At 42.7% G+C, this 20,295-nt stretch overlaps 3 protein-coding genes across 25 annotated transcripts; 1 reads left to right on the plus strand and 2 right to left on the minus strand.

The window, feature by feature from the left end:
• The first annotated feature begins 1,082 nt into the window (after window positions 1–1,082).
• Window positions 1,083–6,111, plus strand: LOC112290206 (protein CNGC15b). Of its 11 annotated transcripts, none has more exons than XM_090255486.1 (9): window positions 1,083–1,554; window positions 1,750–1,849; window positions 2,305–2,475; window positions 2,560–3,130; window positions 3,232–3,447; window positions 3,567–3,850; window positions 4,079–4,190; window positions 4,302–4,538; window positions 4,660–6,111. In XM_090255486.1, the coding sequence occupies exons 3-9, from the start codon at window positions 2,417–2,419 to the stop codon at window positions 5,359–5,361; spliced, it is 2,181 nt and encodes a 726-aa protein (XP_090111612.1). In that variant the 5' UTR covers window positions 1,083–1,554; window positions 1,750–1,849; window positions 2,305–2,416; the 3' UTR covers window positions 5,362–6,111. The 11 variants fall into 11 exon arrangements, with proteins under 11 accessions (XP_090111612.1, XP_024392023.1, XP_024392025.1 ...); XM_024536255.3 differs by having other exon boundaries at window positions 1,770–2,102; XM_024536257.3 differs by having other exon boundaries at window positions 1,770–1,849.
• A 257-nt stretch (window positions 6,112–6,368) lies between these two features.
• LOC112290209 (agmatine deiminase) lies at window positions 6,369–9,043 on the minus strand. The gene is made up of 8 exons (XM_024536278.3): window positions 8,939–9,043; window positions 8,650–8,761; window positions 8,496–8,598; window positions 8,210–8,280; window positions 7,927–8,081; window positions 7,698–7,796; window positions 7,008–7,604; window positions 6,369–6,825 (listed from the first exon to the last, which is right to left on the minus strand). The coding sequence occupies exons 1-8, from the start codon at window positions 9,041–9,043 to the stop codon at window positions 6,562–6,564; spliced, it is 1,506 nt and encodes a 501-aa protein (XP_024392046.2). The 3' UTR covers window positions 6,369–6,561.
• Window positions 9,044–10,643: 1,600 nt separating this feature from the next.
• Window positions 10,644–19,553, minus strand: LOC112290207 (peptidyl-prolyl cis-trans isomerase CYP19-4). 13 transcript variants are annotated; one of them, XM_090255490.1, is made up of 11 exons: window positions 18,432–19,550; window positions 17,437–18,142; window positions 17,131–17,254; window positions 16,815–16,897; window positions 16,419–16,602; window positions 16,029–16,141; window positions 15,542–15,660; window positions 14,953–15,045; window positions 14,757–14,837; window positions 14,448–14,518; window positions 13,745–14,127 (listed from the first exon to the last, which is right to left on the minus strand). In XM_090255490.1, the coding sequence occupies exons 1-7, from the start codon at window positions 18,729–18,731 to the stop codon at window positions 15,584–15,586; spliced, it is 1,587 nt and encodes a 528-aa protein (XP_090111616.1). In that variant the 5' UTR covers window positions 18,732–19,550; the 3' UTR covers window positions 13,745–14,127; window positions 14,448–14,518; window positions 14,757–14,837; window positions 14,953–15,045; window positions 15,542–15,583. The 13 variants fall into 13 exon arrangements, with proteins under 13 accessions (XP_090111618.1, XP_090111620.1, XP_090111619.1 ...); XM_073538109.2 differs by lacking the exon at window positions 14,448–14,518 and having other exon boundaries at window positions 13,745–13,970; XM_024536270.3 differs by lacking the exon at window positions 14,448–14,518.
• Between the last annotated feature and the right edge of the window lie 742 nt (window positions 19,554–20,295).

Below are 20,295 nucleotides of genomic sequence, written 5' to 3' on the forward strand. Positions count from 1 at the left end.
GAAAAAATAATTAATAGAAATAAATTGGATGGATATTATATCTGTCACAAAAGATTAAATAAGCTTCTTAGATATAGATTGGATTTATAATTAGTTGTAGATGTGTAATAGGGTTATAAAAACTTTCTTTCTATAAAGACATATAAATGCAAAAAGCCATTATAGTAGAGCCTCATAATTTAGGTACTTGTACTGCAAATTTCATAATTTTAAAGAAGTTTTTGGAAAGCTTTTTCATTAACTAGTGTGTGTAGAAGCAAGAATAAAACCATGTTTAATCTTATCAATTTTTTTTTCTAATCTTGGTTTAATATCTATGATTTTTTATTTTTTATTTTTAATTACTTTTTGTTTTCCTTCTTCTTTAGTAATATCTTTTCATAAATTATTTAGTAATATCTAATCATTTTTTTACAAATATAGATATTTAGTTGATCATTTAAAATATAATCATAAGTATATTATTTATAAAAAATAAATAATTCTGAAAAATATATTTAATTTTGGAGTAAGTGCAACACTTTTACAATGACAAGACATCACTAGCTAAAGTAATTAAGAATAAAGACAATTAATGTTACATTTATAAAAAAATAAAAAAATTATAATCATTGTAAATACAAAAACATTGAATTATAGGAAACATATGTATGTATGTATGTATGTATGTATGTATGTATGTATTTTTTATATATTTTTTCTATGGATTTAAAAATTATTTTTTTCTTTCCATTAAATAGATACCGAAAGTTGAATCACAATTGAGCAATCCATGGCAGTTCCAACTTATTTCGCCGGTGATAGGGCTGGCCCACGCACCGTGGACGCGGTTTGCGTGACGGTGACCGGATGCTGTCTTTGTGGCTACAATACAAAGCGCTCAAAAGGTGAACCTATAGCCGAAACTTCCACCACTAACTAACGAACGAGCCTTTCCGCGCCTCGGGAAATTTTCGTTCGTCGACGATTCTGTTCGATGGCTCTCCCTCGTTCAGCTCCGTCAGTCGCGCAGAAACTGGCGGACGAACGGACGAACGGACGAGCTTCACGTCTCGCATAGTTTTCTATCGTTGACTCCGGAATGCAGTGTTTTTTGTGATGCGACGATGGCAGTGTCGACGCCGCTCGCACTCACTGCAACCCAGATCCTTGGAGTGAATGTGTGAGTGTGTGAATGAGCGAGTCATTGTCGGAGCTGCTGATCCCGATCCCACCTCCACTAACGTAGCTAGCTAACTCGCTGGTGGCGACCCATGCTCAGATCTATTTTTATTTATGGGTGTATGTATTGTGTAGAAATCATCCTCCTGCATTGCATTGCGTTGTGAACCCACGACGGGTGCGCGATCTGTGGTTGCATTGTGAATGCGGAAGGAAGGAAGGAGGTCGGCTTTGTGGGTTCTCGCCGGAGAGGGCGGATCCAGTGAGTGAGTGAGTGAGTGAGTCGATTCCCCACATGCTCGGTTGTCGCTGATTTCTGTGGTTGCCGGGGTTTTGCTGCTTTCGTCTTGCCATCCCCACAGGCGTGGAATCCAACCGCGCCTCCCATTTGCAGTAAGCTGTACCCTATTTCATGAACAAAATGTGTATTTGTGTGGACAGATTCGGGTGAGGGGAGTTATTAGTTAGAGGATGGCAGAGGAGGGGGTTTTTTTTAGGCTTTGAACAAGTTCGCTCGGTTGGAATTACGTTGTAGTTTGGGATTATTTGTGAACAAGCCCTTTCGGTTGTTTTGTTGAGGTGGTGAAGGTTGGGATTGAACATGCTAGGTTTTGGGAGTATCGACCTAAGGATGACCGATTTCAAATTCAAAAACAGGTTGAGAAAAAGACTACTGTCGATCTTTAAGGTCGTGTGGTGAGCTTGAAATTGGTGACCTCACAATGCGTGCAGGGATTTCTAGTTCCAAATTCTTAGAAAGGTTGAGCATGGCAACACGTGGCTGAGAGACGAATCAGTCGTGTATTTCAGTAATTGTGTTGTACTAGCGAGGTGTATTCTCTTGGTTGAAGTGCAGAAGACAAGTGCTGACGGAGTTGGATGAGTTTCAGAAAATCGGTAGCAGTTATGTTTTTGATTGCGCAAATGACAGCTATGAAAAGGTCCTTCGTCACTGACTGGCGCAACACAGGACAGCTTCAGGCTATTGCTGTTCTTGTCTTTCAGTTCTTCACATATTCTTTAGCGCTTTCGATCAAGTTGGGAGAATTGCAGTGTGTGATACTGGGCTTCCGACTGTGTTGTTGAATGTTTGGTCGGCACAAGCACGCAATTCTTAGTCTCAGGTGTGCTGTACGTGTGCAGAGCTAGAGTGGCGTTTATCCTTCAGCGTTTTGATGGAGATTGCGTATGAACCTTTGAAGAGCAGCCAATCGATGCGTGGCGAGCATTACTTTAGGTCTCAGTGCGTTTGAAAATGCGTAGTTTGACGACAAAGGTGCTGAAAATGGATGGCCAGACAAAGAGATTCGTGAGGTAAGCACAGTTTTGAATCTAGGGTACTCTTGGACCTGGTCTTGTCTGTGAAGGATTTACAAAACTGTGGATCGTCTTTGCCAGGTTTCGGGCTGACCTTGACTCAAACGATGGATACAATTCCGACAGCAATGTACCACTCAACCAGAGCAACCAAAAATTTACAGTGAATGCACGCGGTTCCTCGGGTGGGCGGGGGTGGGAGAAGGGTTCCCTGGGCATTTTCCGTCTAGGCAACAGCTTGAAGTTCAAAAGCTACTTTCAAGCTTACGACGAAAGCGATCCCAAGCCTGGAAAAAAGACATACTTGGACCCCGCGAGCCAGTCCCTCCACCGATGGAACACCTTCTTCGTGTTCTCCTGCTTGGTGGCCATCTTCGTGGATCCGCTCTTTTATTACCTCCCTTACGTCAACAACGAGCAGAACTGCATTGGAATATCAGTTGGCCTCAAAAAATCTGTCACCGTATTCCGGACGATTACTGATTTCTTGTACATGATCCATATGTTTCTTCAGTTCAAAACAGCCTACATTGCCCCTTCTTCTCGTGTTTTTGGACGTGGTGACCTTGTCACGGATCCTAAGAAGATCGCCATCCGTTACTTAAGAAAAGATTTCTGGCTCGATCTTTTGGCCGTGTTGCCAATCCCGCAGGTTAGTCTCTCACCATGGTCATCTATACTTGTGGCTTTGAGGCTTTAGGGGTTTGTCCATTGCTCACCCTTCTGAGCATTTCCTTCATTTGGCCATGGCAGTTTGTGATATGGGTTGTAATTCCAAGCATGAACAGCTCAACGCCGTCACTCGCCACGAAGAAAGCTCTTCGATTTATTGTATTCCTCCAGTACCTTCCTCGCCTATTTCGTCTCTTTCCATTGACGTCCAAGATCATCAACACAACTGGGGTGTTCATGGAAACGGCTTGGGCTGGAGCCGCTTTCAACCTCCTCCTCTACATGCTTGCGAGCCATGTAAGTTCCTCTCTACCCTCAAGTCCACCATGTTAAAAATCTTGATTGATTGTTATCCAGAGATGATCGTGGGAGAATCGCTCAGTTATTTTTTGGAAATTGTGATCACTCGCTTGCAGGTTGTGGGCGCTTGCTGGTACATGCTGGCGGTTGAGCAGCAGCAAAAGTGTTGGGCAGGAGTGTGTAACAGCGAACCTTCTTGTCAAAGAGTTTTTCTGGACTGCTTCTCTCTCACAAACCCTGACCGTAACACATGGTCTCAAAGCACTACTCTAGCTTCAAACTGTACCAGTGCTCAGTTTAATTATGGAATTTACTCTAATGCGATTGATAACGATATCACTTCCACAAAATTCATTACGAGATACTTTTACAGTTTGTGGCTTGGCTTGCTAGCTTTGAGGTAAGTGGTTTGCCCTTCAAACCCCAAACCCTATGGTTGGCTTCTAAAACTAGATGTATGGTCGTCTATGTAGCCAGGTTTTTTTATAACGATTGCTTTGCACAGCACATGGTAGGTTTTGTACCAAGCTCTACGTTTAGTGTTGAGTTTAGGTTTAGGATGTATGAGGACATTATGTATTCTTTTGAGGTGATTATCACAGTCTGATTCGCGTCTATTGTGTTTCAGTTCGTTGACGCAAACCCTGCAAGTGAGCACGTACGTGTGGGAAATCATTTTCGACATCCTCATCATCATTGCAGGCTTGCTACTCTTCGCCATCCTGATCGGTAACATGCAAGTAAGGTTCCATTTCTAATATTCTTCCCATCTTTAGAATTACTCTTATGAAAAGTTCAGGGTTTTCAAGAGCTCACTCACCATCGATGGCCTTCTTGGGTGGGTTTATCAGACGTACCTTCAATCTCTCACGTTGAGGTTAGAGGAGATGAGAGTGAAGCGTCGTGATTCAGAGCAGTGGATGCGCCACCGCAACTTGCCCCAGGATATTGTGCAGCGAGTCCGACGTTATGACCAATACAAGTGGGTGGCAACGCGAGGCGTTAATGAGGAGGTGCTCGTTCAAAGCTTGCCATCAGATCTTCGCAGGGACATCAAACGCCATCTCTGTCTGAACCTTGTCCGCAATGTAAGCTTTATCATCAAACTCTTCACGCCAATGGTGCGTTTAGGACTACAAGTTTGCCACACCCACTGCAATGGCTGAAACCAAGTGGTTATTTATTTGTTTGTTTATATTTCCTCGTTAGGTGCCATTTTTCGACCAAATGGACGAGAGCTTGCTGGACGCCATGTGTGAGCGGCTCAAGACTGCCCTCTGCACCGAGAGCACCATCATCCTCCGCGAGGGCGATCCCGTCAATGAAATGCTCTTCATCATCCGCGGCACCCTCGAGAGCATGACTACGAATGGAGGGCGCTCCGGCTTCATCAACTACGGCGTCCTAAAAGCTGGTGCCTTCTGCGGCGAGGAGCTTCTCACATGGGCGTTAGATCCTAAGCCACAGAACCATCTGCCCATCTCCACCCATACCGTGAAGGCCATAACGGAAGTTGAAGCCTTTTCTCTCTCCTCAGAAGACCTCAAGTTCGTTGCCAGTCAGTTCCGACGTCTTCACAGCAAGGAGCTACAACACACGTTTCGATACTATTCCCATCACTGGCGAACCTGGGCGTCGTCTTACATTCAAGCGGCTTGGCGAAGGTACCAGCGACGAAAATTGGCGGAGCTTCGTCATAGTCCTGGGGAGCAGTTCTTAGACGAAGCATTGCGAGACGAACCTGGACGGAATCAAGACGGGCACAGCTTGGGCGCAACCATTTTGGCCGGAAAGTTTGCTAAGAATGCAATGCGGGGAGTGCAGCGGCTGCGCAGCATGCAAGCAGCCGAGCTTGCGAGAATCTCCAACATTCCTAAACCAGCTGAGCCAGACTTCTCTCTTGAATCATAGTTTCTCTCTTATATTATTTTTACTTGGTGATTGCACAGCCCCTTAGTGTGCCTCCACTGCACCGAGCTTGCGATTGATCGAGAGCGCCAGTCAAGGTGATCCCAGCAGTGCATTCCTTACTGTTTCCCAAGGATTCATGTGGCCACCTTTCCCGTTTTATGCGCTCCTGTAAATCGATCTCAGCGATTGGATTACGCCTGTTTGAAGCTGAATCCTATGCGACCCATGATTTGAAGGGTTACTATCAATCCATGTGCATCTTATTCACAATCGATGATAGACTGCCAAGACTACTAAAAAAAAGTGGTGACATGTAAAGAATTGTATTACATATATTCAACATAGGATTGAGGAACAGAAGTATCCCTGTAGAATGAAGGGTCCTGGAGTTTATTTGGTCTATTTCCGAGGGCACACGAATTTGCATGAGATCGTCGACGAGGATGAGGACATTGCTGAGAGGGATGGCTGCAGCGGTTGGATGAACGTACGAGCTAAATTGATAGATTTTTAGTTTTATCAGCCTAAGTGAGTGGATCCCTGTGGTGACTTGCCGAGGTGCACCTGCAGTGGTGATGTAGAATTGCTGTGCGAGTGAAGAGGAAACACGTGCTGTATCTTGTCCTTGCAGTAGGAAAGGGTGACCATATCAACGTTGGATATAACCTTGCTGGTCTTAAAGTCCGATGCAGCCAATTATTCTTCTCAGCCCAATGAAATAAATGTGAACCTGCCAAGTTTCTTTGATTAGGCGATGCTCCTCTCCAATACCTTTCAGTGGATCATTTTCCTTCCCCGTCAGCAGGCTGTCTGGGAGGCAACAAAGGTTTTGTGATGTTGAGGTACCAGTTTGACATGAATGGCTTTGTATTGCAAGGGAAGCACTCTGCTGCGTGGAAATTAACCGGTCTAACCTGTTACAAAGGAGTTATTAAAACGGGGACCTTGCTTTCGAGCTTTTTGCAGAACACCCAGAATATTTATCGCAACCAGACTTGGGAAGTGGATCACGAAGTGCCCAAAAACAGGTCATTATGAGCTAAATATATTATTAATCATAAACATGGTACGATTCATCCAAATCGAATTACAACAGACATCTACATCTCCGAGGCCCTGATTTGTGCGATATATTAGGTGATGCGCAAAGCTTGATAGTTTCGTGTTAACGACCATTGTAGGTAGAGTCCCTGTCAACAATCACCACGCTGCCGGATGTTGCTGAGTGATGCAGTGGATGTTCCCCGCATTTAATACCACCTCCCGCGAGCTCACGCCCACCACTTTGTAGTCGGGACCATATGCTTCCTGAATTATTTCCAACGCTTTCTTATCAGCTTCCGCCGCAACACCTCCGAACTGGGGTACCACCACGCCACCGTTGGCGCAGTAGTGGTTGATGTAAGTCGAGGGTAACCTCTCTCCTGCAATACGCGGCACGTAGCCCTTCTCAACATAACCCTCCTGCACGCATCATCATCACAAGCCAGCTCCGTTGTGTAAGTTCCACGAAGAAGAAAATGAACACCAAACAGATACTTGCGAATGAACTCACAAACTCGAAATCTTTCTGCTCACTACATTGCCGACGCAATGTCTAGTACACGGAAAAAGATGCAGATTTAAGGTCGGTTCAAGGGGCTAACAGCCAGGCCGTTGGCTTCATTGAAGGTCCTGAAGAGGGGAGGAGGGCGGGGAAGCTTGATGATTTCCAGCTTGCGCCCCTTCGCATCTGTGGTGTTCGACAACCGCTCGTAAGCATTCATGGAAACTTCATACTGAGGATCGTCCTTGTCGTCGGTCCAGGCCAAGAGGACTACACCAGGGCGTACGAAGCAGCAGAAATTATCCACATGCCCGTTCACGACACCGTCGTCGCCCATGATCCCTCGCCAGAACCAAATAATCTTCTCCAAGCCAAGGTAGTCCTTGAGCACCTTCTCAATGCCCTCTTTGCCCAGGTGAGGGTTACGGGAAGGATGGAGGAGGCACTCTTCGGTACACATGAGTGTTCCTTCGCCGTCAGAGTGGATAGACCCACCCTCCAGATGGATCGGAGCCTCGAAAACCTCCAGCCCGTTCATCTCTAGTAACGCTCGCCCCGCAGCGTAATCTTTGTCCCAGCTGGGCATCATGGTGGGTAATCCCAGCTTGCGCTTGAGAAGGCCGCCATAACAATCGTAGTCCCAGTGTACTCCGGCCACAATCCGCTTGCCAGTTACGGGATCGTCCTTAGCGACACACTGCACCGGAAACGAATCATTGCAATTAATCATTGCAACTAAGTAGGAGTTTTCAAAACTAAAGCTATGGTCACGATAATTTGGTTTTCTCACCGATGGTCCCCAGTCGCGAGTCCAGCCGTCCTCGATTTCCAGCTCCACAACCGTCACGTTAGGTGCGTCCTCGAAATACTCGCGCGCTACTTCTGCAGGCTGCACGATCGCACAACAAGGGTACCAATGCAGAACTAGTCGGTGAAATTCCCGATAAGAGAATTATATCAGGCGCATGGCAGATTGAAAGAGATTTGAGAGATGGTTAAGGTGGCAACGAGCTCCTCACCTCGCCAGGGTGTGCGAACATTGTCAGCGGTTCGAATTCCGAGATGGCCTTTGCGATGGCGGCGTACTGTGCCTGGGCGGGCTTGGCATTCTCCCGCCACAGGTTGCCGTCGTAAGGCCATCCCATCCAGCATCCTGCATGCTTTTCAAACTCGCCTGCACCTCCCACAATTTCAACCCAAATTAGCGCCAGATTCTCCTTCTACACAGCTTAAACCATCTTCAGTGATCTTTGCGTCCACCGTCGGTACCAGAAAGCCATATGTGAAGGTGACCGAGTTCACCTGGCATGGTGTAGCCCAGCTCCTTCGGCGTAGCGTTCGTACCTGCAGATGGGTAACCCATCGTGATAGTCCTGCACCACAAAATCTCCACATCAAAAGTGTCCACAACGATATGGTTTCAGAACAAACAAACCATGCATTTTGCTCGGTACATGTCTTCAACGTCACCGCCACCGTCACCGGCGGCTGTTGGTGCAACAAAGGATGAGAATTCTAGCAAGCATCCTACCGTGACCGAAAGTTTCTCCGCGAGATGAAAGCCTCGGAAACGTGATTCGCCACTCACCTCTGGGAAAGAACCCGGCGTGCTGAAGAAGAGCCTCGATAAAGGAAATAAAGAAAAGAACTGGAGAAGCCCAGACCACTAAGACGAAGAAGAACGTAGAAAACTGAAGATGAAGACCCAGTAGCAGCCCATTATATATTGTGGAGGCCCAAACAGAGCATTTTCCAGTTCACCATGCGAAGCTCCGCAGTAACAGAGTTGTGAGAATCGTTTCTACCACAGATCGAATTTCGACAGTCATCATTCTCCAGCAATTCATCATGCAGCTACAGCGACCACTTGGGTGTGAATATTCGATGGCAGTCTTGCCAAATAGCTTGATGGAAGAATGTTACTGATCAGCATTCGGAATCTACATCCCCAGCGCATGAGAAAGTAGAGGAATTCCCGAGTTGTATTGATTAACTGCCGCGCATGTACTAGAGCTTCGTTTTGTTAGAAACCATGACAAAGCCCCACTGTGCCATTGGTCCACTTTCCCTCACTTGGGGGATACCCAATGAACGTTTATTAGCAGCTGGGTTTCCCACATCTGGTCTGTCGATCATTTAGCTGAGCACGGCTGTGCGAGCTGCTGGTAGCACCCGAAACCAATTCTTCCAGGACAGAAGCTGGAATGCGTAACATTCAGGAGGAGTGAGAACACAGCGTAACAAGTATCTCAAAGAGCGCATATAGCGGTAGATGTTAGTTCCAGTAGTTGAGAATGGTTTACTTGTAGAAGATGGTTTACTCCTGGAACTTGGGCAGATGCCGAGTTTCCCCTCCTCGATGGGGGATTTTTGTCCGGTTGTAACTTCTCGGGGCGGGATATGGTTCTTTTTTCGCGCTATCTCTAGACATTGGCATATTATTTTAGAGTACGGTAGCCTTTCTTGAGGGGGGATACTTGTCTTCACATTCCGAGCGCCTTCTCTATGCGCATTGTAAACCACTTATTAGCGGGAATTTTCTGCCCATGTCCTAGTCGTGAAGGTATTTACGCCCAACTCCTCGAGGCGGGATATGATGCTTTTGCCTCATGGTGTCAATAATGGCCAGCCTGGCGAGCCACTAAGTGGTTTGAATGATGTGATAAACTCAAGCTCCCGCATCAAGGGCTTTGTTGCGGTAACTTGTCGACCATGAAGCATTTCTGTGCATATAATACGTATTTCATATCCGGCCCAAGAAGCTATGAACTATCGCTATTCAGCGTACGATGAAGGTATGGACTTGAGAAATAAGTTCAATAGTAGCAGAGAGTTACTTGCTTCATGTAGTCGTAGAGGAGAACCACCACAACAATAAGCAAAGGAAGTTTCAAGTGTCAAACGGATAAATTTTACATATACTGTCCTCTAATTTTGTCTCACTTTGAGGAAGAAAAAGCTGCATTGGAAATTATACATGGTTTTATCGCCACTTTTGTAGCACAATAACAAAAAAAATAGTGCAGAGAGAAGAAAGCAGTTTTTGCTCATTGATTTCTTTTGTGAATAGAAAGGATCTCGAAAAAAAATATCAAATCAAGGGTGGTCAAATGTTCAGAAAAAACATATTTGTGATTGCCTAACTGTGTTCCATAAAGAGAGACGAAAGGTGAAGGTGGGTCCTGTGAGTGACTGCTCAATTTGGAGCACTGCTCGCCGCGTCATCCCTCAATTTGCTCGGGTAACCCCTTGGACGTCAGAGGTCTCCAGCAATGGATTTTCTCTCGAGCCTGGTTTACTGATGCTGCTGTAACTATTCTTGTCTTTGTTGAATCTTTGATAGTAGCTGCGATGCCGGATGGCAACAGAGAGCACCTTTGCACGCACTGGTCAAGGTCCTTCAGTTTAATAATCGCAGAACGTCCTACTTCCACCATCAGAGCACGTTCCTACCGAGGATACCTATGCCCAACTTCTAATCGTGACCTATCGTCTATAAGCTCCTTGATTTGATGGGAAGGAAGGAAAATCTTAACACAGCTAGCCACTAAAACCCAAGCGGTAATGGATGTCAAAGTCAGAATTTTAAGAACCTATCAGGTGTAGCTTCGCGGGAGTCACATTTAGCATCCTATTTTGCAAACATGGAAAAGGTTATAGAAAGTTAGAATAAACTTGCACAGGCACTTTGTTTTGTACCTTCAGATGAGAAAATCAATGACATAGAGACAAAAAGTTAGAATCATGAAAGTTTCAATTCACTGTTTTTGTAACATGTGTCTTTGTGACCCAGGATGGGCATCCATTTTGGTTTTACAAATCTTGTATGCATCACAGTACCACTACCCTACTCTCACGATCAAAAATAAAAGAAGCCACATCAAACAGGAATCCCACCACTATCAGCAATAACTACTTTCCTTTCGGGTGTTCCGCTTGATGATCCTTCGGCCTCTACTTTATACACGACATCAAGACCTCTTAATACCTTCCCAAAGACGACATGCTTGCCGCCCAACCGGCTGGTTTTCACAGTATAGATGAAAAACTGCGATCCGTTAGTGTTCGGTCCAGCATTTGCCATTGACACAATGCCTGGACCGGAATGCTTCAAGGTAAATTTTTCGTCGGCAAACTTAGCTCCATAGATTGACTCTCCTCCATAACCATTGCCATGAGTAATATCTCCACCTTGAATCATGAAGCCGGGGATAATGCGGTGAAAGATGCTGCCCTTGAAGTCTAGAGGCTTTCCGCCCTGACCATTTCCCTTCTCCCCAGTGCAAAGCGCGCGGAAGTTCTCAACTGTCTTGGGAGCAGCCTTGCCATAAAGACCAATCACCACTCGACCAACTGGTACAGTATCAACCTCGATATTAAAGTAAACCTTGTGTGTGACCTCGTCCAACTCCTTCGGGGACATAGCCTGCCAGCGTGCGCATAATGCATGTCAAAATGCAATCCGCACTGCAAACATGGTTTTCCATCACGAGCCACCTCTCCATTTCATGCAATTATATAATTCGTTTCAGATTCATATCAGCTACTTGAACCGAATGAGCTACCTATAGTCTGTTAGGCGTACTAGGAGGTTGTCCTTGTAAAATATGGGGACTGTGAACGAATCCCAATTCAACATGACATCAAAAACCTCTTAAATTCAAAGCTTTAAGCAATAGCGCACAGCATCTCAAAGACTGGATAAGTTTTGAAAGTCCAGCAAGAATTTCATCACCAGAACTCTTACTAGATGGTACATAGAAACACAAAAATCTAAGCATGACAATGAAAATCATGTGCCGAATCTCACAAAATCAAGGTACATTAAGTAAAATCTTCCATGACTTGCAAAATCAAACCAATACAGTAACTTCAAACAGACACATTTAAAAGTCAAGAATCCAGAGCTCACCTACCTAAGGCAAAATTATCCTCAATTCATACTTCAGAACAATGTGTTCACCCCCTAGCTACTAATATAAAAGTTCTGAATTATAAAAACAGGATTTAATCATATCGAAAACAACCATTAGCGAACAGTAAGAGAGTGGAGAAAGAACTGACCTGAACACAGAGTAGCGCCACGACAAGAATCAGCGATATCAAAGAGGCGGTGAGCGCCATCCTGACCATGGTGCGAAAATCGGGCAATACAAGAATCATGTCTTCCTCTTTGTTACCATCCTGATTCATTGTCTGAGCAATATAGAGATACAATGAATCAGGATGGTAACAAAGAGGAAGAGATTAATCGCCCGTGATTAGACAGAAAACAAAACGGTACAGATGCAGCAACAACTACGAGACTGCTCCAACGGTAGAGACAAGTACACAATTAGCTTGGAGAGATACACCTTCCAGGTAAAATGCTTAAAACTGTAATGATTACCAAGCTTATATGTGCGTTGCACCAAGAGAGGATATGAACTAGATTCTAGGCTTGACTAATAGGTTCTTACAAACCACCATGTATTATTTTACAATCGATTCGTTCAGATGTATTCAGCAGTGAATGAGTTGGCTGTATTGAGTTCTTTACCATCAATTCACGCAAGTTCCGAGCATTTCATGTCACCGTGATGTCGATTTATTCATAATGATGTGCATTTTCCATAGAATTAGGACACCCCGCAACATATAATTCTAAAGAATCCAATCAATCATGCACTTCGCTCGGCTGTAAACCTGTCCAAAACTGGTAATAATTTGAGAGAGACGATTTGAAGGTTTTCAGCCAAAACTAAAGCTAATATCAATACACCCTGCCAAAGAATACATGTCATTCCAATTGCTGCAGATTTCTTATGAAACACCGTCTGCAAAGCAAGATCCACTCCAATTGAAAGTGAAACCTCAGCAGAAAAAAAAAAAAAAAAAAAAAAAACAAAACAAACAAACAAACAAACAAACAACAACAACAACAACTACAACAACATCAAAAAAAAAAAAAAAAAAAACAAAAAACAAATCCTCAACTTAACGCCGCAAATCAATTCCTAATCTGTACATGACAACCAATAAAATTCTGATTTGCCCATCTTTCACAATGTACGAGCTCTAGAAAATCTCCAACTTCCCGCTCGCTCTCCCTCGCGACGTCGCCCAGCATTCAATCAAGCCGACGTTGAAGCAACCAAACTTGAGGAGAGCTTGCACGATGGCAGCATCGCAAATTAAAGCTTAAGAATGAATGAATGTTGTTTCACCCTCTGTTAGGCACAAACTTCGTTTGTAGCTTTGAATGAATGAATACAGAATTGAGGTCGTCGGTCAAAAATCGTGGATGAAATGTAGATGAATCGTCGGTCATATCAAAATGTATCCTATAATTTTAAATCCTAACAATGTTTAAAATTATATATCACTGATCATAGTCATATGTTAATTATACTAATAAATAGGTTTATTAATTATTAAATATATTTTTTTAATTAGGATTAAAAATTCTCATAAATTCATGATCATATATATATATATATATATATATATATATATATCAAAACTCTATCATCTTATCAAAACTCAAATAAATATGTGAGTGTAAACAAACATCACTGATTTTTGACTATGAGCAGTGATATATAATTAGTATATTACTATATAGGTTTGAAACTGCATAATGTCTTTCACCTGGAAATTGTTTCATAAAATTTTTATTACAAATAAAAGCATACTTTTTTTTTTATTATTACTTTTAAAATCATATTTTTAAAGATGTTATTCTAAGAAAAATCTAAAATCATTTTTATTAAAAATACTACCAAATGACTCTAATCTCCCAATCTTAAATTCAAACTATGTTATGAATTTTACAAAAGTCATTGTTTATAATTATAATCTTTATAGAAGAACAATAATACTGCTTTTGATACAACGAAAGCTTTTAATAACTTTACAACAATAAGGAAATGAAACATCTAAATGCTATACATCCAAAACTGTGTATAATACATTGATTAAGACAATGCTTCAAGGTCAATATCTGTTACCCCAATCCAGCTCCTAAATGCCGTTAGTGGGTTAACTTGACATCCCAAGGTCTGAAACACCTCATTGTGCACCTCTACACATATAAAGGAGTCTTAATGTTAAATCTAAATATGAAAGGGTGCAAAACCTTAGAACCACGAATTGATAGAATTTTGCCCTTCAACAAAATATTCTTCGTATCCGTTTAGAACCAACAATACATTTTGATTCTAGAGAGGACAAAATAAGCTCTGCATTCAGAACGGAAATCCATCGTAAGAAAAAAAAAAAAAAAAAAAAAAGAAAAAAGAAAGAAAAAGCGCATTTTTGACAATGAAGATGATCAGATAGCACGTGCAACATCCTCAAGTCCGAACAGATTGAGAAAAATTAAATGCAACATTGTGCACAATTAAACATTCCGCAAGATAGCTGAAGTCTACAGAGGTTGGATTCATGAGACTGAAACTCTCACACCATTGGATATTCGACACAATGCTTTCATTTTCCTCACAGAATTTTCAGGCTACGCTCTTCTTGAACCCACAGCCAAAGTCTGGAAAATAAGGACCTTTTCAAATTCTTCTTCACAGTTTGCATCCGATAAAAGAATAGTGAATAGAGAGCAGTTTTTATTTGAGTCTATCCAACAAAACATTAGTGTAACGACATTGGGGGATGTTAGTCCTTAAATGCATCACCTTTCAATTTAATCTCACAGAATTCATGAAGAAAAAATACTAAAGAACCTTTGCAGGAGTTAATCGTGGAGAATACGGAGAACTTTGTCTCTATTAACATGTACTCAAAATGCGACAACACTATAAAATCGCAAAAAAAAATTACCAGAAATGATCAATTTGTTTAAGGAGCATCTTACCCGCTTGTTTCTATCCATGCTTTTCCTGTAAAGCTCTTCATTTCATCTCTACGGATAAAGAGTGCAATATTGGTACAGTGCCTGCCACCAACCATGCCAGTGCAACACCCCGAGGAGAATCGCATCAACATTTCACATTTGTTTGCAGATAATGCATCAGAAATGCAATCTTACTTAGTGGGTGATGTTACAACACCTGTCAAGGGCATTTACAGCTTTCGTATTTTGCAGGCCCCCTTGTCATGATAGTCCCCCATTGTCCAAGTACAATATCTCCGCCAAAACAATTCTGCAAAAGTTTCAGAGAACCATTTGGGAGCTCAAATTCTCTGGCTTTTCCACGGGAACATTTTGTGTTTCCGTTCAGGATAATTGGGTGCATACAGACAAAAGGAAAGACTTGACTCAAGATTATAGCTGGCGAGTACAAGAAATACTTGAAGCAAAGAGCTCAACAAAAACATCACAGCAGGTGCACCTTACACAATAAATGCGAATTGGACGCTAAATCAACGCAATCTTATCAAAATGATTGAATGAATGCTGACAAGATTGTTCCGAAGGGCAAATTGTTCTAGAGGTAGAACATGCTCTTAAAATATGTTCAGTGAACCAAAATTGATCAGGAAATTGACCTAGATGGACAAAATGCAACCAAGACAGCTTCCTCTCTCAAAGAGCATATTGAGGCATACAATCTCATCAACATTGATTCTACTACCTTGATCCAGTATTGAAAAAACCAAAAAAATCTGAAATGAAAAGGCATTTTATAACTAAATTACCTGAAAAACAGTGCCGATTACCATGCTTGAAATGGAGTGTAGCTAGTATTCCTCTAACCAGGATTGAGGTAGAATTGACGATAGTTCACCAACGCCAGAGTTACCCTGCTTTTGCTCATCTGCAAGATGTACGTTCTACAAATGAGTTGTACTCGCCACAGGATATACAGAGCCACTAGAATCTGACGACATTCACAAGGATAGAGACAGCTATTCCGGCACAACCTCGACTAATTCCCTTCATTGAAAATGAGAACTCAAAATTACACACAAGGTAGGCATTAGCAAAAGTGTTACCCTCCCAATTCCTATACATGTGGATGCCTAGCTTTGCATCCTAGGAGGAATGCGATCAGTACATGTGACGGAACTAGGAAAAGTCAGGGAATAGGTACTCCTACCTCATATCATGATACCAGACCACGTTCATTAAAATGGTAAGATTTCGGAAGAGAAATTCAGAGGGAGCCTAGGACACCCAGCTTACTCTGTGACTCTCTGGGAAAATCCAAAAACTCCTCCCATAATAATCCCTCCAGCTCTTGTTTTTCTTTCTCTGGAAGTTCGTGATTCGTTCCCCTTCCGCACACATATGCAGCCCTGACATCAGGAGGAAGAAAAACAAAACTAAACAAAACAGAACGAATAGAGATTGAGTGAAACCAAGAACATGACGAAATCCGCACTCCCATCTTGACAGCATACGCTCAGAGCAGAATATTGCAGTTCATCTCCATCTCCAGAAACCAGATAGATGATTGAACCAATTAACTTGATACTCCGAAACATGAACAAGTCATAATAAAAATCTAGGAATCTAATGTTTGGCAGTTTTCCTAAAACAAGGTGAAAGAATGATGATGAAAGAGAAGATTACCGGTCATACATGTGTGTTGCCTCTTCTAAACTCTTGCTATTGCCTAAGACATGAGTTTTCCCATTCACAACTATTGAAGCTCTGTATTGTTTCTTCTTCCAGACGATCCCCTGTGGTAGAGTGGATACGACGTTGGCTTCCTTCGACTTCTTATTTAGTGATGGCACCTTCTTAGTTTGATACTCTGTTGAAATTGTGTTAGAATGTGCGATGTGAAAACAAAAGAATCTACTAGATGTGTACGGTAATAGCGTTTTTTTAAACTCATCCAAACAGTGATCAACAAATGATGAAACACTCTACAGTACAAATGTAAAATTGCAGATTAAACCAATTCAACCGTGTTACTAAAAAAAGCATCGTAAACTCAGAAAAAACAGCATCGATACAGCATACCTTTTTTCAACGCTAATGGCTTTAGAAAATTGCTAGATGGTTCTGAAGGCATTAACATTGGAGGCCTCTGCCCACTGAAAAACCTGGAACAAGATGATAATTCGTCGCCAGGTTTGGTGTGAGGAAAGTGAAGATACGAATAACGATTGAAAGTACATACTTTGCACGAAGTGTCAAGGCACCACAAACTATTTTGACAAAGTAGAAAGAACAACATTAATGTACAGAAACATATGTAACCTGCATAGATTCACATCAATCAGGAAAAAAACTCAAAAAAAATTGGCCCACAACCAGGAGGAAATCATGTACTCACGCAAGCATTGGATTGCCTGGGTACATAGCTGGCATACAAGGAGGCATGAAGAAAGGCATGAAGTGGGGTGATCCATAAGGCGAGCCTTGCACCATGGGCGTATCAAAAGGCATAGGTGTCCTCCCTGTCCCAAGAATGCGCCATATCAATTCAAAATTTAAGAAATACATAACCAAAGTCAGGCAATGTAACCCTCTAAGCATGATATTCATCGAACATAAATATTATCAAGTTCCGTACAAGATTATAACCTGCTTCAGTATAATACATTCGTAAAAGACATGCCGTGTTCGTACTTCAACGTACCAGGGATTCTGTTATCTTTCATTTTCTTCCTCCCACCATCCGAATTAGATCCCTTTACTTTGTCCTTACCCTTCTCGTTGTCTTCTACTGGTCCATCTGCCTCCACTTTTTCATTCATTGTCTCAAATATATTGGACCCAAATATCTCAACATAAGGCTCCCCGGCGACGTTCTCGGCAGGTCGTGACACTTCACCAGACTTGCGGGAAGGTAAATAAACACCTGCATTCGCTTCTGAACACCCTTTGGCAACAGCGGTGCGGCGTTTTTTGGAACTACTGGCCTTCTTCACTTCTAAGAACTTCTCGTATAGCTCCAACAACAATTTGGCATCCGTTTGACAGTACTGTTTATACTCGTTGAACGTTGATAACTCCCCCATGCTTGTCGCTTCGTTTAGCAGGGCTTCTAAGGTGGCCTCAGAGCAATGTTTCTTTGCAACTACAAATATAGAGATAGCATTTTCCTTGCAAATATTGGTCACTAAAGCCTCCTCGCAGACTGTCCGAAGAAAATTAACCTTATATCTATCAGCTGCTTGCAGAAGGGATGAAGAATGCTTCACCAATAACTTAGAATCAATTGAAGCTGTGTAGAAAAACCTAACAAATGCGCTCAGCTCCTCATAGGACATATCAGCAATTTCAATAATGCCGTCTTTGATTTCAGCACGAAAGAGCTTTTCAAACTCTTGAGATCTAGCCGCCTGCACAAAACACGCAGCTGAATCTTCAGAGACAACCAAACCGAGTTTACAAGCATACATCAAGAATTGGTCGCCGCAGAGATCCCATTTAATGCTTACACTAGAGCATAGGAATTTGGCAATCCCTCTACCAAGCTCAAATATAATAAGTTTAACACAAGCATATTAAAATGTAAAATTCAAAACAAAGGCCTCGACAATCACACCAATGCGATCGTACCACGATAGACAAATGCGAGAAAAACAAACTGCAACTGAAGCCTAACAAACAGGAGCAGACAAGCCTAACCAGGATAGCCTTGTGTGCATGGACACGCCCCTCATCCTTTGCCACCAGCTGGACATCAACATGTGAACTCTTGGAGTCCAGGCCAAAATGCACATCCGGCTTCCAGAGGGTCAAGAAGCAACGTTGACGTTCCAAGTGTTTCACTTGCTCTTCCAAAATTTGGAGCTGATCGTTTTTCCACACCTTCAGATAATCCCTCTGTTTCTCAAGAAGGCGCACATGCGTTTCCATGCTCCTGATCATGGCCTCTGCTGCACGCAGTCTAGAGCTGATCCAATTTTCTATGGGCATCTTTTCCATGATCGGTAAGTCCAAAACATTAACCCTGATAAAGAGCTAGACCTTCATCAATTAAGTGAGTTATCACTCGTGCAAAGGTCAAGAACTCAAACGCAACATTAATAATTCCGCACGGTCTGTCCTGTCCATGCCATCCGGAAAGCATTACACGGTTGTGCGACTTGGAGGAGTTTTATTCCCTCGAATTTGGTGAAAGATTTTATTGAAACAAGCACCTTTTGGAAACGTTGATTCATTTGGCCTGTATTCCAAGAGCATTACTGCAAAACTCCCTCAATTACTAAACTATGTAATCTACGCCACGCCTCCCGTGAAAACGCCACGATCGAATCGATCATCGAGGCCGATCGAACCACATGTCCTGCGATTAGCAGCCTCCATACCCTCCACTTTTAAGCCAAATATCCCCTCTCCAAAACACTACGCTCCCCGCAACCTACAACCAAATCGACACTCCCTCTGATCATCGACTTCACTTCAGCGCACAATCAAGCGCTCCTTGAACAAAAAAAATCAAGAGCAAGAATCCAAACACAATTCCCGCCAATTGCAATTCCCGTCACCAACGCCACTACGAGCCAAGAACAGCTTCAAATTACGAACTTAGCCGAATCAGGACAGAAACAGACCTCACAGATTTCAAAAGGGACGACAAGGACTCCACCATGGGAATGGATCGCGGGTACGGGTCCTGTGGGAGCGAAGGCAGAGCAGGGGATTGAGTCGAGCGCTCAGATGGGGCGTGCAGCGGCGGAGCCAGGAGCACTGTGCCAAGAGACGCACGCACATACGCACTCACGCAGTCAGTCAGTCGCCATAGCCAGTACTCTGGCAATGGCTCGGAATCAGAGACCGTTTCTAGAGCCCACTCACTCCACGAGGCGTGCTCCCCCGCCATGCCCTGGCCCCATTCACACTGTGGCACCACTCCCTCGCAGATTGGTTACCCCGTGCTTCGTCCAGTGAAAAAGGCCTTTCTGCTCACCTTTCTCTTTTTCGTAACTTTCTCTTGGGGGATTTCTGACGTGGGTTGTGTTTTGTCTGCTCAACAGTCCTCATTGATGTTTCTTGATAGATATTACAGTGGTGTTGCATTATCCTTTGCTTGTCAAGTTGAAACTAAAGTAACTTACAAGCCTTGAGAAGGTTAAGAACAAAGAATGGGATGGATTAATAAATTTAGAGCATTGAGGAAAGTGACTATCTTATACTAAAAAAATATATACAAAACAATTTTTATAATATGTAAATCGACTTGTAGCTATTGCCATGGTGCAACTTCTTTTTTAGGTGGTATGTCCAATTAGGTATCTATATATCACAGTTGTAATCCAACACTGGTACATGTAAATTGCATTTCTTAAAATAAACTTCATCAAAGAACAACGTGACTTAAGTAACTTCAAGTGCGCAAATGTTAATGAATTTAATGAATTTCATAAAATCGAAACCAGATTACGTAAAGAAACTTCGATAATCTAAAAACATTTTCAATAAGAACTAGATTCACTACATGTCTAAGTATTGAGATATTTGACAGTTTTCATAACATGACGGATGTCAA

The sequence above is a fragment of the Physcomitrium patens genome, chromosome 13 (genome assembly GCF_059467195.1).
Source record: "Physcomitrium patens ecotype Gransden chromosome 13, ASM5946719v1, whole genome shotgun sequence".
Taxonomy (NCBI): Eukaryota; Viridiplantae; Streptophyta; class Bryopsida; order Funariales; family Funariaceae; genus Physcomitrium; species Physcomitrium patens.

What these genes read in the sequence shown, in the direction of transcription:
- LOC112290206 (XM_073538106.2), top strand. Translation starts at nt 2,417, where the DNA reads ATGCGTAGTTTGACGACAAAGGTGCTGAAAATGGATGGCCAGACAAAG. An exon ending in CAGACAAAGAGATTCGTGAG is followed by an intron (nt 2,476 to 2,559) that starts GTAAGCACAGTT and finishes CGTCTTTGCCAG; the next exon opens with GTTTCGGGCTGACCTTGACT. An exon ending in GTCTGAACCTTGTCCGCAAT is followed by an intron (nt 4,539 to 4,659) that starts GTAAGCTTTATC and finishes TTTCCTCGTTAG; the next exon opens with GTGCCATTTTTCGACCAAAT.
- LOC112290209 (XM_024536278.3), bottom strand. Translation starts at nt 9,043, where the DNA reads ATGATCGACAGACCAGATGTGGGAAACCCAGCTGCTAATAAACGTTCA. An exon ending in CGCCGGGTTCTTTCCCAGAG is followed by an intron (nt 8,281 to 8,495) that starts GTGAGTGGCGAA and finishes TTTGTGGTGCAG; the next exon opens with GACTATCACGATGGGTTACC. An exon ending in CTCGCGACTGGGGACCATCG is followed by an intron (nt 7,605 to 7,697) that starts GTGAGAAAACCA and finishes TTTCCGGTGCAG; the next exon opens with TGTGTCGCTAAGGACGATCC.
- LOC112290207 (XM_073538109.2), bottom strand. Translation starts at nt 18,731, where the DNA reads ATGGAAAAGATGCCCATAGAAAATTGGATCAGCTCTAGACTGCGTGCA. An exon ending in ATGCACACAAGGCTATCCTG is followed by an intron (nt 18,143 to 18,431) that starts GTTAGGCTTGTC and finishes TGTTTTGTGCAG; the next exon opens with GCGGCTAGATCTCAAGAGTT. An exon ending in GAAAGATAACAGAATCCCTG is followed by an intron (nt 17,255 to 17,436) that starts GTACGTTGAAGT and finishes TTCTTGGGACAG; the next exon opens with GGAGGACACCTATGCCTTTT.